An 18,339-nucleotide genomic window follows, 5' to 3' on the forward strand; every position below is an offset into this window, starting at 1 on the left:
GACATTCACAAAGCTTCAGAATTATTGCCAGATTTTTGATATATGCATACTTCAGTATTTCATTTCTGGTTGCCGCAAAGAGAAAATAAGTCTTCAAGTAGATAAGCTATTACAAAAAATAATGAGTCATCTGCACTTGACACTACCCTATAGGTGTAAACTGGTGGAGATGCATTCTAGCAAATAGAACAGTGTCCTTTTATATCAGCAAAAGACATGGCCCTGACTTTGAGAGGTACAGGAACTGCCTCTGTGTGCCATTCCACGTTAGCCAAGTTGGAAATTGACTTTTGATCCTGCATCCCGCTCAGATCTCGCACATCAAATATACAGTATAGCACTCATCATTTCCTAACATAGATCACTTCGTATAATCTGAAAATGAAAGGTTTGATTCTTGGCTTCACTTTCTCTTAACTTCCCCAGAATAAAAGTTTTCTAAGGTCTTGCAGCAGAGTAAGATGAGAACAATCTTCACGCTCAGCAGAAAGTTCACTGCTGAGAGATACCATTAGACATATCTCTCATTTTTATGCAAAGAATAACATTTTGTTTGGCCAGGAGTTTAATTTTCTGAAGATCAAGAACCTTGTTGAAAATCTATTAATCTGATACCATTACAGAGTTATACATATCACCAATAATATGTAATTTTTTTATTGAAATCGAGATGAAACAGCATTTCAGTTGTGAGAGGTAAGGGGTTCTACAAGAGACAACTCCTTGCAACATTTTTTTTTTTTTTTGTAATGATGGTCATGTAATTTTAAAGCAGTTAAATAGCAACACCAATATACACACAAAATAGATGTTACAGTGGCAGACCAGCTACTTTGCCTGTGCTAGAGAAGATGGGCATTGGCCACTCCATCCCGAACAGCCTATCCTGACCTCACATGCACAGACGGATTCTCATCCCTCACTGAGGTCCAAGGGGAGTCACAGTGCATCTCTGTGCAAGATGGCTCTACTGTGCAACTTCAGTTTACACCTCTGTCTCTAGTAATAGCAGGAGTGGAAGCTATAGTCTCCACATCTCTGTGGAGAAACCAGCTGTCAGTTTTGGCCCTACCCTTTCTTGCCCCCGTACCAAGATTTCACAAGGCTCAAGATCTTAATCCATTCCAGCAATCTGAAAGGTACAGGATGATAAACAGAACAGCAGCAGGTGGCTGCATGTGGCAGATGGCGTAAGACAGAGAAAGGCTATATTGTAGAGAAGAACCTGTGGGGTCTTCAGACTTTCCACCGAGACACAATGATCCTTCCAAGGACCCAACCCATCTACCTACACTGACTCCACCCAACCTTGTTCCTCAACCCTTTCTTCCACCAACTTTCCAGTCTTTTCTTTCTCTTATCTTCACTTCTCCCTCCCAAAAATCTGCTCTATCAGAAAATTCACTATTGCTGATACAACTGAGAGCCCTTTAATTTCCTCCGAGAAAACTTAGTGAATCGTGCCCCTCTGCTTGAATAGATTAGTTGTTTGGTGGATTTGGGGATCCTCATTATAAGTAAAAACTTTCAGGGGACGTGTAAGCTCTTATGTCCCTAAAATTATTATCAGGCCTTAAATCATACAATTATTTTTAAGTGAAATAGGTAAGCTGCCATAAGCTTTACAGTTTTATATTCAGCTATTTTAATAACATAGTGAATTGATGCTTTGTATGTGGTAAACAAACAATCCAGCTATCACAGAGACTTACCTCAACCCAACAGTGCATATGGATCAGAGTACAGGCAAAAAAAAAATAAATAGAATACAACACACAGTTAAGCTTTATTAGACATCTCGTTCTAAGCAAAGAGCACAGGAATGTTAACCTATATGCCCATTATCTTACAGACTATATTAAACATAAAAACCTTAATGAATTTGTAAGCCATCACTCAATTCCCAAAAGTACAAGTAACTGTAGATGCAAAAAAAACCAACAGAAATACTTGGTGAGAACGCTCAGCCTTTTCCCAGCTGTTTCTTGTTTCCTCTTGCATAACTGTGGATCATAAAAAATGAAATGCCTCAAATTTGGTCCCCCTTTACAGTGTGAGCAAGTACCAGCGATATATAGTGGACAGCCTCCAGCTGTAGAAACTTAAAACCTATCTCTTTACAGTAAACGTCCAAGTTCTCACCTACATTATAATACACAGTGCAAAAATACCTTAAAGCAGACACAAAAGTAATGCATACTCACTTCGTTTATAATCAAAACAAGAACTGAGTTTAATATGACCTTAGTGAAAATTAAAATTTATCATCATATATATATTGCGCCATATTCCAAAATCCAAATATGGGTTGTTTTTTTTTAACAGATAAAAGGAGCTTTAAACCAGCTGCCAATTAGATCCCCACAAAAATATTAATTTTTACTGAAAGAACCCTGCATCACTGCTTTTGCTTTTAGTCTTTAAACATTTGCATTTATTAGACCTTAAGGAAGGGCACAGCTTCAGAAGAGTACAAGATGTGGTCAGCCTTCCACTTTCTGATAATTATGCAAGATCTTTGAGTAGCAATATATTTCTTTGCCTTGACTTTCTCTGCTTATCACAACATTAGACGTAGATAGAAGCTCATTCTTTAGTCTCAGACGTGTTGGAAAATGTGTGGAAATGGAAAAGCAATCCAGAGCTCACATAGAAGACAGAGAGCTAAGAACTGCAGAAGTGAATTCTTACCAAAAAAGATGGAAAACTGGTTGCCCTCCTCCTTTGGGGAACTACTGTTCACAGTGTGGGACTTCTCATTTGGAGCAGTTGGCAACAAATTGACTAAAAGGAAAAAAAAAAGGTGAAATGAAAATTCTGAAAAGAAGCTATGATTGGTACCCGTTTGCCTTGCTCCATGCCCGTATTAATACCACTAAAAGGCACAGGAAACTGATGTGCTGAGGCAACTTTGGGATGGATTCCTTCCTCTTCTTTAATTTTACTGATGTAAGACTTGGTTTGGTAAGGTTATTTCTATATTACTAGCAGACATTCTAACCTTTGCAATTGTACGCATTTTCCAAAATATTTAGTACTGACTGACAACAAAGCGTCTGTGAAGCCAGTTGTAATGCTACTGAATTCACTGTGCTTGTGTATTTCATCCAGCATGTATACCTTCAAGTAAACAGGAAAGTGAGTGGACAAGCCAAGGAGCATCTGCATTAGAAAAATCCACTATGAACAGCAAAAGCAAATTCTTACCAAAAATCCCAGGCAACTGCTTGGCCTCTTCCTCTGGGGAACTACTGTTCCTTGTGTTACGATGCTCTTCAGCTGGAACAGTTGGCAATAAATTTACTGGAAGAAAAACAAAAGGAAAACAATGAGGAAAAAACCCACAAACAACAATTGCTACCAGTTATTCAATATCACTAAAGTAAAAACATTGCTCTCTTTAAAGCATGGCAATGACCCCTAATCTTCTCTTCTTGGGTATTCGTACAAATTTACACAGAGGGGTTATTTCAGGTTAAAGTCAGGGCAAAAAAAGCATTCTGCAACTTATAGTCCAGAAGGTGAAAGCGGCCTTGGAACCCAGGAAGAAATGCTTCAGCAGAGGCGGCGGGAAAGCACGTGGCTCTGTATGCAGCTTTTAAAAAGTGTTTGAAAAGCGGCACCGTGGGTCCTTCCTTTTCTAAATGTGATTAAGTTCAAGCTCCCCTTGCAAAAATGACAGATTATGAAACAGTCCTGGAGAAAGGCCCACAAGAGACAAGCAATACAAAAGGGTCCGGAGGCTCCATGTGGGAAACTGTACTCATCCTACGAATAAAATGAAGTACTTCGTGAAGAGGAGAGGAGTTATGAAGGTTAGTACATTCTGGTACAGAACAGTTCATAGGAACTAGGAGGATGAATGATTTATAGTCAGTCTGAATGGCAGTTTTACAGCCCACGTGGCACAGCCAAATCGTTCAGGAGCGAGGGCGCCTCACGGTCCTTTGGCGGGAAACTAGCGACGCACAGTGAGGAAAGAGTAAACCACAAATTCCTGTATTGGCACCTCTTTTCATTACAAGTCTTGGTTTGAAAAGAGTATACTCAGAAGTACTGGTTAAAAATATATATCAAACTGTTATAAAAGAGAAGCAGGTGGCAGATTTTAGACTCGTGTGGCCACGAGCAAAATGGGCCCATATTTTCATTCCCTGTCATTATAATCTCTGCTACTGTAAGCTCTGCCTTCTTCGATGCAGGTACCAATATCTTTACAGTGCATGTGTGTCAAATCAAATTTCCCCAAATTTCTGTCCCAGAACGTGGGATTGTAAAGTTTTTCCCCCTAACAGCAAGTTTAATGGAGAAATGTGATGCTCTAGCGTCTAGGTAGGGCCAGGAAACAGTACTCATTGCGGACCACAATCTGCAGCTGAAATTTATGTTACTTTAATTACTTCATCTGATTGTATTGCTTCTAAGATTCTGTTTCAAATTATAGATCATGCTGTATTTGTTTAATTTAGATATATTAAATAGCATGCAGATTTCTGAAAATAATTATAGTGCTCATTCTTACACAGACAGGTTTAATTTCTATTTTGCAAGGGGCTGCAGAATCAACATCTATGCAGGCAACCGTTAAGAGAAAAGTAAAAAAGTAGGAGTCCTGAAATACTCATTAAAATTAATAGTACTTACCACAGGTTTTTTTTTAGTTTATATTTTTCATTTCTGTATTTTTATTTAAATATATGTAATTAATTTCAGATATAAATTATTGCCACTTTGGTCTACCCTAAGTTGCCTTTTTTCCCCCCTCACAAGATACCTTTAATACACAACATTGTTTCTAGAAAAATAAAACTAAGAATAATGAGGACAACAACTTACAGTTGCCTTGGCAGGTAGTCTGGCAATCTTCCAAATTCTTGAAGTTGTTCTGGTTTCCTAGGCACCCACCGTATTTAAATACTTCACATATCTTTGTCTCTTTGTTATAGAAATACCTGGAAAAATAGCCTCGGCAGATTCCAGGGTCTTTCTCATGAAAGCAGAAGCTGGGCTTTTCTACAAACAATAGTAAATGATGAACAGGGTAGGGGGAGAAACAAACTCAACGTACATTCCAAGACAACAATAGAACTGGAGGAAGTTTATAAAATAAACCTGTAACTTTGGACTAAAGATCAGCTGTGAAGTAACTGCTGCTTTTGTTCTATATATAACACTGTGATATTATGCCGGAGTGTTATATGGACACTTTATTGCTTTTTTTTTTCCTCTTTTCGAGTAGCCAGTAAATTATATCTTGGAAAATAAGGACTAATGATTCCTTTAAGTGTCACTGAGGCTCTTGGACGAAAATTAGTTTTTACTCTGAATTAAAACAAGACCTGAATCACAGCTGGATCATTTGAATCTAGGTACACGTTCATGGAATTTATGTAGTCATTTTAGTCAATGTTAGAGGGAAACACATGGAAAGAAATGTTAAAATAGAAGGGAAAAGGAAACATTTTTTTTAAAAAAAGCAAAACCAGAAAAAAATCTAGCAGTACATCTTGTTTGGGACAGGCTAGTGTGATTACAGGGTACAGGAAGATACAGGTAACTGAAGACAGAGCAGCTATTCTAACTATCGTTTTTCAGTCCCAGTTCCTATTTTGCAATAAGTAACTACAATATAAACCAAGAATAAGTTAAAATATGAATACTGTGTAATTTGGCTGAATATCAAGGCATTATACCATTGGTTTCTAACAGAAAAGAGAAACACGTACCCGTACAATAATCCCCAAACATCAAGCTCTCACCATATTCTTTTTTTTCACAAAATATATTCTTAAAAGAAAATCATGGAAACAACATTAAACATGTGACGGATGCTCAAATTCTTGCTAGTTGATACTTGATTCTTGACTGAGCTGACTTAGGCATCACATAAGACAATCTTATCAGATGTAACATATAAAGGCCCTTCTTACCTGTGAAACTCACTAGAATATTGAGGCTAAAACAGCATGCGGAGGGCTGCCATTTTAATAAAAATGACTATAGAAGAATTACTTTGAAGTCTCTACCATTTTTGGGCAGATTACAAAGTTGTAAAGAAGTTAATCATATTACATCTATTTTAGTCAAGTATCTGTTAAAAAGTATGGCTAGAACAAGAATATTACTAAACTCAGTTGATACACATCGTATCTTTATATAAAACACTATAATAGCTCATAATTAGTGGGGTTTTGCAATAAATGTCAATATCTTGTATTTCAATTGTTATAAAGTTTCATAAGTTTATAAAGTTTTTCCGAGATTGCATGTAAAATTAGACGATTAAAATGGTCTTGCGTAAAGTAACAAAATCAACTATTTTAAGCACTCCTGTATAGCTTAAGCTTGAATTTTCACTACAAATTGCAATTTACATACAATGTATTGAAAATTCTTTGCCAGTAAGCATATGTATTCTACAGTTCAGATATTTCACGTTACTTACTATGCAAATGTAGCATCTATTGGAGTTCACAGATTTACAAAACTAAGTTCACATAGATCAACAAATATGAATATGCTTTCAGCTGAGAATGGAAAGGAGACAGTTATGTAGATAGGAAGCAGGTAAGAACCAACAAGGGTAGTATCTATTCAATATACCATTTATTAGAAGCTCACAGACAACAGGAGCTTCAGAAAAAAAATCTTTCATCAAACATTGCATAATACTGTGAAATAAGAGAAAAGGATTATTAGATAGATATGAACAGAGAAAGGAAGGCAGACAATAACAAGGGTATGTAATGTAGACTACAGGATTATGGCTGATTCTTAAAAACAGCTGCTCTTCATTTAGAATTTCTTATATTAAAATGTTTCTTGCCAAGAAAGGAAAGTAAGTCCAAATATGTTCAGCTCACTGCTAACTATTACAGCCACTTTTGAAGGGATTGGTCATGAAGGCAATAGAAACCTCGCTATACAAACTAGTACTATACTTCTAAACATCATCTCTTCAGAGACTCAATATTCAAGACCACATTACTGGAAATAATAGTAAACACATAATGATGATGACATTAGTTACAATATTAATTTAGCAGGATGTATTCTGTTTTGTTGTTAAAAGCAGGGAACTAGGGTCGGATCTGAAAGGAAGTAGTGCCAAACACCTGCACCATCTATGGAAAATCAGTTTTATTAACTTCCATAGCATAGAATCATATTTTTTTTAATGTATTAAGAATGGAAAAGAGAGTATACAACAGGAAAACCATCACCTCAGTATGAAAATATTCCAGAATACCATTCCACAAAGATGAATTATTTAATTAGTCTATTTCAAAATGTATGTACAAATACCAGTACTTACCTGAGGAGTTAAATGCACACCAGTTCAAGAAGAAGCAAGTGTAAGGAGGGGTAAGGGAAAGAGGATAATCAGAGAAAGAAGAGCTGAGTTGCAAAGAAATTTACTCAAGTCTGTATTGGGGTAACTTTGGGTACCAGCACTGGGCCCAGCCCGGGTAAGCCTCTAATGTGGAAAGCGAAAGCATGGTGGAGTAAGTCTTCACAAGCTATATTATGTCAGACTTAAGAATCCTTGTTAGGAATACAAGTTACCTCAATAGGCCAACAGTGATTTTCAGTGCTTAAGCACTGACTATTTAGGAGACCCGAGTATCAGGTATATAAATTTCTGTAAACAGTCTGCCCCTTCAGGAGTGGCAAACTTGCCCCCGTGCATAATGAGTAACATGGGGATCTGCCCTAAACTCTGTTAACTCCTACACGTGCAATGATTGGAAAGTCTGCTTCAGAGTGATTTTTTCCTACTTTGCTAACAGTGGAGGAAGCATTTACATTCTTTTCAAAACACATAATAATCATGACTAGTTATATATAACGCTTGAATATCTGCAGAATCCTTCTTTTAAGAGAAAAAAATGTCATGATGTGTCTATTGTAGGGAGAAGAGATTGCAGCTGCTGCCTTCAGTGACCACAGTTGTCATCAAAGTCTTTCATAAATACAGAAGAAGACTGAGAGTAAGAACTCACTCTAGTCTGACATCCTTGTTTTTATTAGGAGGTAAGCTTGGAACAATGCATATAAAGAAGTCATCAAAAGAACGTAAATCCCTTGTTGTTGCCTAAGAGTCTTAGATTAACTATGTAAACATAATTACCTTTCATAATTTTTGCTATCATCATCTTTGGAGGCAATTCTGAAAAATAAATAAAAAGAAAAGCATTTAGCAAAAGCAGACATGTTTAGTCTTACCTGTGACACCATAGGGCTTAGCAGTGACTATAAGCACTGAGAAGGAAACAGCATCTCTTCCCATTCTTTCTTCTTTTTAATAGAAAAGTAGCACAAAGGCTTGTTCAGGAGGACTGAAGTATCGTTTCATTTGTATAAGATAATCTGCCATATTGGAAATTTGAGGATATAGAAAATACTGGAATCAAATTGTGTGAATATTGAACACAGAAATTCGTCTTCGTGTTACTGGATGCTGAATCCTGTATTAGATAATCCTATTCCTCAAAAGAGGAGTAATTAGCAGACTGAGACTGACTTAACCCAACTGCTGTAGCTACTGATACCGCTAATCGCTTCAGAGCTGATATAGTTCGCGATAAAGATTTTTCTCGTACGATCTAATTCCCTTTGCTATTCCATGTAGTGTCTGAGTAAAGTGTTCATTATGCTGTTTGTGATACTAAAGCCGATTCAGCCAAGTATTTCCAACTATCTTTAGGATAGTGTAGGGGACACACTTGTTTACACTGTTCTTTTAGTGCCTGCTCAGCAGTGATGAAGTTGCTCTTGTCATTTTTAATGGAGGAGACTGGGTTTTACTGTACTTCCTCAAGAAGCTGGATATTTGAATTCAACTCAACCTCACATTCCTTTTCAGCAATTGAAAGCGAATCTTCTCCCCTTTCTACAAGACTGACTAATCATAAAACTACAAAGGAGTTCAAGGGCAGACTGGCTCAGCCAATGAGTAATAAAAGCTGACTTTTTTTCAGCAGATCAGAAGAAAAAATGTGTCCAAGGATGGCATCTACATTTTCTGTTACAGAGATATTTTGCAAGACACATGAATAGTAGCTTCTGGACTTACACCTAAGACATCTTAATTGCATTGCATCACAATTCTTGTTTTGCACTTGTACTTCTCTTACTGGCATTATAAAATGCTAGTTTCCCTAAAGCTGTCCTTTGCCCACTGGCCTCTTGCATGCGGAAGAAGGCACCGAGCGGTACAGATAATGCTTTGTTTGAAGTTCTCTGCTGAAAAGCAAATGCCTTTTTATTTTGCATTTTGCTTTTTCAGGCAATCAGATATACTGAAATGAGGTAACACATTTACCTGACCTTGGCCACCTTACTACCACAGCTCCCCTTAAGATTCACTATAGTACATGCCAAGAGCAGTAGTTCAGTAGCAGACACGAATTAAAACTGCTTTCTACTGCTGATGGCTCTTCCTGCTTCAATGTATACATGGCTTACAGAGATCTGCTCATAAAGCCTCAGTGTAACCCACCGTCTAGGCTTTTTTGAAACATTAAATAAATGAGAATTCAAAGGGAAGTATACATTTTAATCTGAATTTAAATCAGATGCATTAGTTTCCAACTCATACACCAAAAGGACATCACTACAGCCTCTATGGGACTTTGTGCAAGAGGCAGACAGCTGCTCTGCCTAGCTGTCGAGGGCCGGAACAAAGGAGTGCTGTGCCTTATCTCAGCTTGGAGATACCTATTAGCAAGACCTCAGACTGAAAACAACTCCTGCTAGAAAGTAGAGATGCTGCTATGCCCTTCCTTGTTGTGGAAGCAGCAACAGAAGACACTTAAGTCATCTGTATCTTCACCTTTTCTGTAATTTGTAATTTTAATAAGGTCTGTCTGCCCCCTCCACCCCGCATTTATAACAATCTCTTCACAGTCCAAAATTGAAAGGAATTTTACCACCTATGTTCCAGAACAAGTGTTTCTGGCCATCCTTTATCCAGTGCTATACCTTCCCTGGGTCCTATTTTAGGAAGTGCTGCTTGATGACCGATAGGCTTTCAGCATTACCTTTACTGCCCCTGTCTGCCATAATCCTACCAGAGTTTTCTTCTTTTTCTTCCGGAAACATGGCCTGTGTTACATTGTCGAAGTAAATCTATCAGGTAGAAATTCTGTTCACAATACATTGTCCTTCCACCTCTTGAACAATGCAACTGGCATCCTTAAAAAAACATTATTTAAAGACATGACATGCACTTCAGAGTGACATATTATTTATGTGAACATCTTCCTATTGGTAGGAGGCTGTGCCTTCAGCATTTAAACCCATGACCTAAACCATGGACATGCACATCAGGCCATTTCACTCATTTCATTCAGTCATCCCTGTCAGGCCAAAATCAGCACTCATATTTTGGCATATGATCTCTACTCTTCTAGCACAGAATAGGAAGAATTTATTGTGTGTTTGTACGGGCCCAGAATATTTTAATTTTACTACCACGTCGACAGTGCCTTTTTGCTTCTGGTTTCAGTCAAAAGCCAAATCCACAGCAGAATTAATTTCTTCTTTGTAAACAAACTGTATTTCTGAGTAGATCTGCTGTGTAAACAATAGACATGAGAACTGCTGTCATGTCCAGATCTTTTCATCAGTAGGTATTTTCCCATCTTAGAAGCTTAAGCAGCCCAAGTTATACATCCACTGCTTCAAAAATTAGGATGACATTTGTGATTCCACTCATATCCAGTAAACAATGGAGCACATAGGCAAATTAATTTCAAAAGTAACTTTCTCTTCCCTGAAGTGGTGAGTATTGGGCACAAGAAGCAATAAATGCAGCTTATTTCTAGAAGATGTGACTCAGAACCAGCCACCTCAAATCTGAGCCCTGTCTTGGAGAGTCTTGGAGTGGCGAGCCTGTAGCTGGCCTCTCTGATCTCTCTTGTACTGACTTTACTCACTTCTGGGAGACAGTAATTTCTTTCTTTGATGGCTTATTCATTCAAAAACTGTAAAAAGTTGTTCTGATCTAAGGAGCCTGCAATTCACACATGATGGCTCATTTATTCTTGCATTTGTGCTTAATATTGGAAAATCAGTTACTTTGCCTATTCACATTATTTCTTTGGAATTTGAATATATATCACAAACTTCCTTTTGGTTTATTTTTAGTCAACTTGACCTTTACATTTTTGACAGTAATAACAGTAACAACTGTCTGAATATCTTTTCATTTTTTCTTTATTTTAAGAATTTTCCTGTCACTCATACTGTCTTTTCAGTCTGATTTGTACAGTTATTAAATAGTGGTCTTCCTGCAGTAATAAATACTGGAAACATTAAGTAAGATGAATGTAACCATATACTGAAAGACTGTACAGACAGACCCAGATTTAACAAATAGACCCTACTGAATTACATTTTTCTTACTGAATTATATTGGCAAAAGCGGGTTAACTTATCAGTTTACTTTGGTTTATGGCACACTGTGTGCCACCAAACCATTTCATCTGCTGTTATTCATCCAGAGATTACAGAAATAATGAGCCTTTATTGCTCCAGTTCCCCACAGCAAATTAAACACCAGCAGATTCCTGGATCACTATTACGCACACCAAATACTGTACTTGGGCTAAGTACCAAGATGTGGACATTAAGCCAGTTCTCATTTTAAAGAGATTTCAGATTTGTTCTATGGAGTTATGCCAATTATATGCCAATACAGGATTTGGTCCAGAAGATCTGTTCAGATATTGATCCAACATATATATATGAGAATCAAAATAAAAGTATCAGTGAAATTAACAACATTAGATTGAAGAAACAGCTTTACAGAACTTCAAGCATGGCACCTGATCATGACTTCTGGGCATTTTTAATTCCGAATTCTGTATCTATCAACCCTGCCTTTTTCAGTTTATCCCCCTGCCTTAGCCTTTAAACCGGAATTTAGGACAAACACACCAAATTACCAGAAGTCGCATGTTTTGGATCAGATAGTGGCAGCTGCTGTCCTGCAAACAGCCCTGCTCCAATAATGGCCAAAATGCTGGGGGCCCTGCTGAAACCCAAAACCAGATAGCAGATGTAAAGTAGCAAAAGCCAGTCTGGTGACAAAGAAAAGAAAATCTGTCTTCATGTCCTAGATCCCTGGTCTCTCTGACACAACATGCTAATCAAGAAAAATAACTTTCCATTTTTTATCTTGAAAGATTGTATTCATTAAACTTTGTGGAAACATAACTGGAAACAGATTAATCACAGTTTTCTAAACAAAACACTACACAAGTAAAGAAAATGCCTCTTCAGGAAGGTTCTTCTCTTAGAATGACATTGCCAACATTAATTTTGCAAACTTATATGCATGTATTAAATATTGAGTTCCTCTGCAAGTTTCCTTAATTTCTGTGCTGAAAAGTTAATAAATATAGAAAGAAACTTTTAAGCTGGTTGTCCATAGAGAAAAAAAAGTTGGTTAAATCCATGACATTCACTTATAACTCATGAAAGCCATATGACAAAGGAAGCGAAACTTTGTGCTTGCGTGCAACACATCAATTTAAACTTTGCTATTATTTATACACACAGTCCCACTGAGGCCTTGCTCCCTCACCCACACCATTCTGGCACACTTTGTGTACCTAAGAAAATCACCCTACTTTACTCAGTAAACAAGAGACACTATTGGAAATTGTCATACAATAAATGTATAATAAACACATATACCCTCTCTTGCTGTGGCTGGATTGGATACAGAGGGAGAAAAGAATGAGTCAAAGAACTGAATTATATATTTGAGAAATTCACAAAGCCTATGCCAGACAACGATGTGTGTTTCTGTTGAATTGGTTTGTTTTCAAATTAATTGCTTTATTACATAAACAGTTGGGAGGAAACATCAGGTACCAATATGAGTAGCTGAAAAGTAGCATAAGGAAACACAGAATCTGCAAGATCTTCTTGGCAATTTTTCCTTTCATTTTAAACACCTGTAACTACTGGAAAAACTTATTTTTTTCTTTAAGGGCTCTAGCTAGAAAACAAGCTTTCTTGCACTGGCGTTGCTATTCCAGAGGTCCACTAAAAAAAAAAAAATTTAAAAAAAAAAAATCACACATATCTTTCAAAATCCTGAATATTTTCTTGTACAACAGAAAATAATTCAGATATCTACAACATAGTCTAATAATTGGGAACATAATTAGAGCCATCACACTACTGTAGTGACAGGAACTGAAGAGGGCCTCTGCTTCCAAAATTCATATGGTTTATGGATGATACAGATACAGATGAAGAACTGACAGAAGAATAAAAGAATAGGTACTGGCCTGTTACCACACACTTCTTCTGACATTCTTCCAGTGTTGGAAAGTTGTTTTCATTGCCATGGCATCCACCATATTCAAATATTTCACATTCACGGCTTTGAATATTGAAGTAATAGCGGATATGGATTGCTTTGCATGGACCTTCATCTGCTTTCATGGCACAGACTGAATGCCCTAGTGTCAGTGGTGGCAAAGCAGCACCTGTAATAAAGAGAAGTAGAATAATTGTTATTAAGTTAGTATGCTTCGCTGCACAGCGTAACTTTGAAATGTGATGGCTTGTATCTTCTGCTAGAGGTGCACTGCATAACATCTGGCTATAAAACTATAGACACACTAAACATAGATGTAAAAAGAAAATCATCTGCATTGGAACAAATTCCATTCAGTCAAACCAAATGCGTGGTTTCAATTTTCAAACAAAACAACTCATATAATAACCTTTAACTCATCATCAATCTCTAAGTGGCTTAGACACAGAAACTAGTGAACAATTCTGAACAAAAATATACTGAGAAATCCTAGCAGCTCCCAAAGTCACAGTACCTGACCCTGCATTAAAAACAAAAAAAAAAAAAAGGAGAAGGGAAAGGGAAAGGGAAATGAAGAAAGAAAAAACAAGCAAACAAACAAACACAGAAAGAGGGTTCCTTGTGTTCTCTTCCATGGACTTCCGTGAACACAGGTCCTACAGATGTGCAGCAAACACTGTGGGACGAACCAGGCAACCAAAGGGCACCACCCCCCTGCCAAAGCATGCTGCACTGGCACACAAACCCAGCCCGTGGGACTGAAAAGCCATCAGGATCTCTTACTTGCTTTGATCTCATTGTCCTTGCATTACAGCCTTCAACAGCTAAGAAGTACACAACTAGAAAGTTAGGGTGAAAAGAAACTGTATCATTTCTATGCCTTTCCACACAGGCTGTTAGGTCAGGGAATGTTTTGTAAAAATTGTCATGTGAATTTTGAGGAAGAATGCTACCAGTTTTACACTGTCAGTGTCCATAAGGAAATTCTGACTGATGATCCAGTTTGTGATACTGTTCTGTTGTCAATGTACAGTTTAATATTTTTTTCCTGTTCTGCTCTTCCAAGAAGCTATTTTGCCTTAGGGGATTTTGAAAGCTTTACAGAGTTTAGATGCTTGCAATAGCAGCCAGAAGAAAAGACCTGAATTTTTCATTCACTCTCCCAGAGCTAACCAGAACACTGGTGTCTCCTAACACTTATATGCTAAAGTATCTATCAGTGCTCTTTGCAGCGGGTCTGGAAACAGGAGAAGAAAAGGATGAGGACAAGACTTTATATGATCATTGCAGCTTCCTACTACTAGCTAGATGAAGCTTCCAGTTTTAATTAAAAGAATCGACAAACATCAGGCTTTATGACATTGCAAGAAGAAAATTTATATAACTACTACCTACCTGCTCTGTGGATATCTCATTTTAACATATACAACTAGCTTTATTACATAATCTTGATGGGAAATGCACACCTGAGATAAATCCTCATAAATACCGTGGTCAGGGGAAATTCAGTAATTTTATTCCATTTGAGCCATTTGTAACTATTAAACATACAGGAAAGAAACAATTTTCAGCACTAAAAGCTTTTAACTCAGCATTTAAATCCTTGAAAAATTGATAACCTTTATTACACAGTTACCACCAACACAAAAATTGTAGCACACAAGTAGATCTTCCAAAACCGGTCAATTTTGTTTTAAATTACAGACTAAGACAACTACATTCAAAATTGTCATTAAATATTCAGTCCCTAAACCAGCTTGTGACTGTTTCCTTATTAGGAAGTTAGATTTGCAGATTCTGAAATTAGGAAAACAGAGTTGAAAATATTATTCAAAACTGTCTAATAGGAAATGCAGATGAATTAAAAGAGACATTTTGAAGAGAGGTTAGATTCAGTAACTCCCTGTGGAGCTCAGCTTGACAAAAGGATTTCTGAATTTTGTTTCTTGCCAGTTTCCTTATCTGGGTCTTCCTGAATACAAGAAGAATTAGGATTTATCAGTCACAAGGGATTCCAAGTTAGACCTCAAATGTCTGTAGTTCTCCAACAGGTTCAGGAATCCTTTGGAAGTGACTTAAAGAGGCTCAACTTCAAAAGCTGCGAAGATATTGCACTGCGAAATGAAATGCTGTAATAGGGAAAAAAAGCCTTCAAAACGTCAAAGTTCTCAGTAACTTTTGAATAACTCCTGAAAGAGTAAAATCAAACATTCAGAGCTCTATAGAAACCGATTTGACTCCAATGCAGTTGGGAGGAGGGCTGGCAGCTGGTGTATAAACATGTTATTTTCTTGGCACACAATAAATGAGATCTCCTACATGACCTGTGTCAGTGACCCATCTCAGTCTAGGAGGGGTTGTGAAAACTTACTAGGTTTCTTAACTACTGGAATTTCCGACGTGGGGTTGGTTATGTCTGCTCATTTGGCTTGCTAGGCTACGCCACACCAGTGTCACGGGCTATCAAAACAGAATCAGTGTGCAGGCATCGTTGCAAAACTACACAAAAGTGATGAACAAATGTCTTAGCAGAGTTTATCTTAGGACATTTCTCATCTCAGCTCCTAGCCTTTTTCCCATCAAACCCACAGAACTAAATCATTGTTTGGCTTCATTTCGAAGGCCTTTCCTCTGCGGTCTCCATGACCTTGTTACCACCGTCAGATGTACGAACATCTGCTGCAAACATGACTATCAGTGTCACATTTCTTGGCAATCAGACATTAATTTTCTTAGGAGTGCTAGCAAGTTACCATGCTTTGACTAATATCTGAACCCTGTGAAACACCCAGGGGCCAAACCCTCCAACTTCAAACAGCAACCAAGTGACTGTAGAAGGACGTCTCAAAGGAATTCACAGGAACTGAATCATTCTTGTGTTTGGGAAATGTGACAGAACTCTTCCTCATTATTTTCCACCTAGGAACACTTAACTCACACAGATGATAGAAAATTAGCTTTCCTTCTCAGATCAGAGTAGCAGATGAGAAGGCAAGTGGGAGTGTTTGGCTAGATCTGCATAGATACAAATCTGCCTGGACTTATTTCACATGAGGAATATACCTTAAGAAAACTAATTCTTAGTATAAGGCCTCTTCCTCTGCTTTTAAACACTGGAACAAATTGTTCCTACTTCATTTTAGGTCTTGTGTTAAAAGCACGGTATATGGCATTTAGGGAAGATGCCCATCGGGAAGGTCAATGTATATTGTTCAATAGAAACATAGGAAGGTAAAACTGGAAGGAATTTCAATGGAGTTTCTTGTTCAAGTTTTGCCATATTAATGTCCCATTATCTATGGGACAAATACCTTGAGACCATTTTTTTGGCAGATGTCCAAACTGTTTGCAAAATATTCCAGTGAAGTAAAATTCCCAGCAACCTGAAGCAGCCATTTCCAGGATTTCCTACTCTTCTTGCAAGACAGGCCTTTTTCGTAATATACAGCTTATATATTCTTTACTGCATAGTAAATAATTTTGTACCTCCGTGAGTGCATAGACAGAAGAGTTTAAAACCATCCAGTCTTTCTTTCTTTTGGAAGACATTTGTCTCCTCTTAATTATCTCTATACTAAACTCCCTTTTCCCAATCTCTTTATTGGTCTTGCTTTCTAACCCGCTTACAACTCTCCTTTGGATCTTTTCCTATTGGTTTGAATTACCATTGGAGCGTGCTGCCCAAAACTGAACATAACCCTCTACCTGAGGCATTACGGGTGCCAAATATAGTGGAATAAGTGTCCTTTGAGTTTTTCTTAATACATTATAGAATTGCTTGTCTTTTTTTACAACAACATGCAATTATTTTCGTAATGCTCTGCAACTTCTACTTTCCAGCAAATACAGTCATGTTAAATAGGTGATTCAACAGTTATTTTCCACCTTATATTTATGAATTCAATTACTCTGCTTCTTAAGTATAGTGTATTATATTTGTCATTTTAAGAAGAAAATCAGTTTAATCCTCCACATTGGATCTGTCCCTGTTGGATATTAATTACTCATCAAATTTAGGCATCCAGTCAAAATAAACTAGAAAATCCATAGCACTATAGGACTGTCCTACTCTAGACCAAGAAAATTTAATAGATTTGCTAGAAATGCATTAAGTAATGGTTACAGGTGATGCTCACCATCACACAAGTGATTACTGGACTTACTAAAACAAAACAAAGCAAAGCAGAATCCCCTCTCCTTCTCTTCCACTGCCTTAAATTTTTAATTTAATAACTTAATTACATCAGCTACATAGATTTTTCATAACAGAAGGCACCAAGCATCCACTGCTCTGCCTTAACAGTCTTTCCACTCCATAGTTGGTATGTGCAAAGTAATGCTGATGAAATGGCTCACAATGAGCACAAGTGTAGTGCAGATATTTTATGTCACTACCTTCTTCCTCATTTCCTTCAGTCTTCCTACTTTTGACAACTGTGAGAAACAGAATACCAGCCAAGAAGAAGAGTAATTCTCTCATTTATTGCCATTCAGGTGGCAACATTAGCAACTCAAGACATGGCTATTTAACACATGAACAGCTACGATTAACTAACATTCAGTCCTTTTGTTGTGAGAGCTCTAATAATCTGCAGTCAGTCATGCTGTAGTGCTGAGTACATAGACCTTATATGATCAAGGCAGAACACTGTTACCACTTTACTAGTAAACAATATAATATTATAAAACCATAATTGGTGAATAATATATCTAATCCTCTTACATTAACACAAGCCAAAACAATACTTTTTCCCCCTGACTGTAGGCATAATAAAAGACTCGAGGTTCACTTTCAGACTCCTAAGGATAATGTGCAGGGCTGGTTGTTAAAAACACATCCTTTTAAATAGCAAGTGAACTGATTTCTGTAATTATACCTATGGCTCAATAAATATGAAAGACAAGAGTATTATTGCACAGCTGTTTTTCATGCCACAACTATATAAATTAAATAGGAAAAATAAATCTTGTTCAGGTATCTTTCTGACTTTTAATGTAAA

The 18,339-nt window shown here is 37.2% G+C and overlaps 1 protein-coding gene across 3 annotated transcripts in view; it reads right to left on the bottom strand.

The window, feature by feature from the left end:
• Positions 1-18,339, bottom strand: part of LOC104065350 (tissue factor pathway inhibitor-like) — a 41,549-nt gene that overhangs the window by 2,779 nt on the left and 20,431 nt on the right. For all 3 annotated transcript variants that reach the window (XM_054069890.1, XM_054069889.1, XM_009567814.2), the window contains exons 3-7: positions 13,308-13,508; positions 8,132-8,170; positions 4,837-5,013; positions 3,208-3,303; positions 2,692-2,784 (exon numbers count right to left, since the gene is read on the bottom strand). In XM_054069890.1, coding sequence (XP_053925865.1) covers positions 2,692-2,784; positions 3,208-3,303; positions 4,837-5,013; positions 8,132-8,170; positions 13,308-13,508 — 606 coding nt within the window. The remainder of the gene's footprint in view (positions 1-2,691; positions 2,785-3,207; positions 3,304-4,836; positions 5,014-8,131; positions 8,171-13,307; positions 13,509-18,339) is intronic.

Source organism: Cuculus canorus, chromosome 6 (genome assembly GCF_017976375.1).
Source record: "Cuculus canorus isolate bCucCan1 chromosome 6, bCucCan1.pri, whole genome shotgun sequence".
Lineage (NCBI taxonomy): Eukaryota > Metazoa > Chordata > Aves > Cuculiformes > Cuculidae > Cuculus > Cuculus canorus.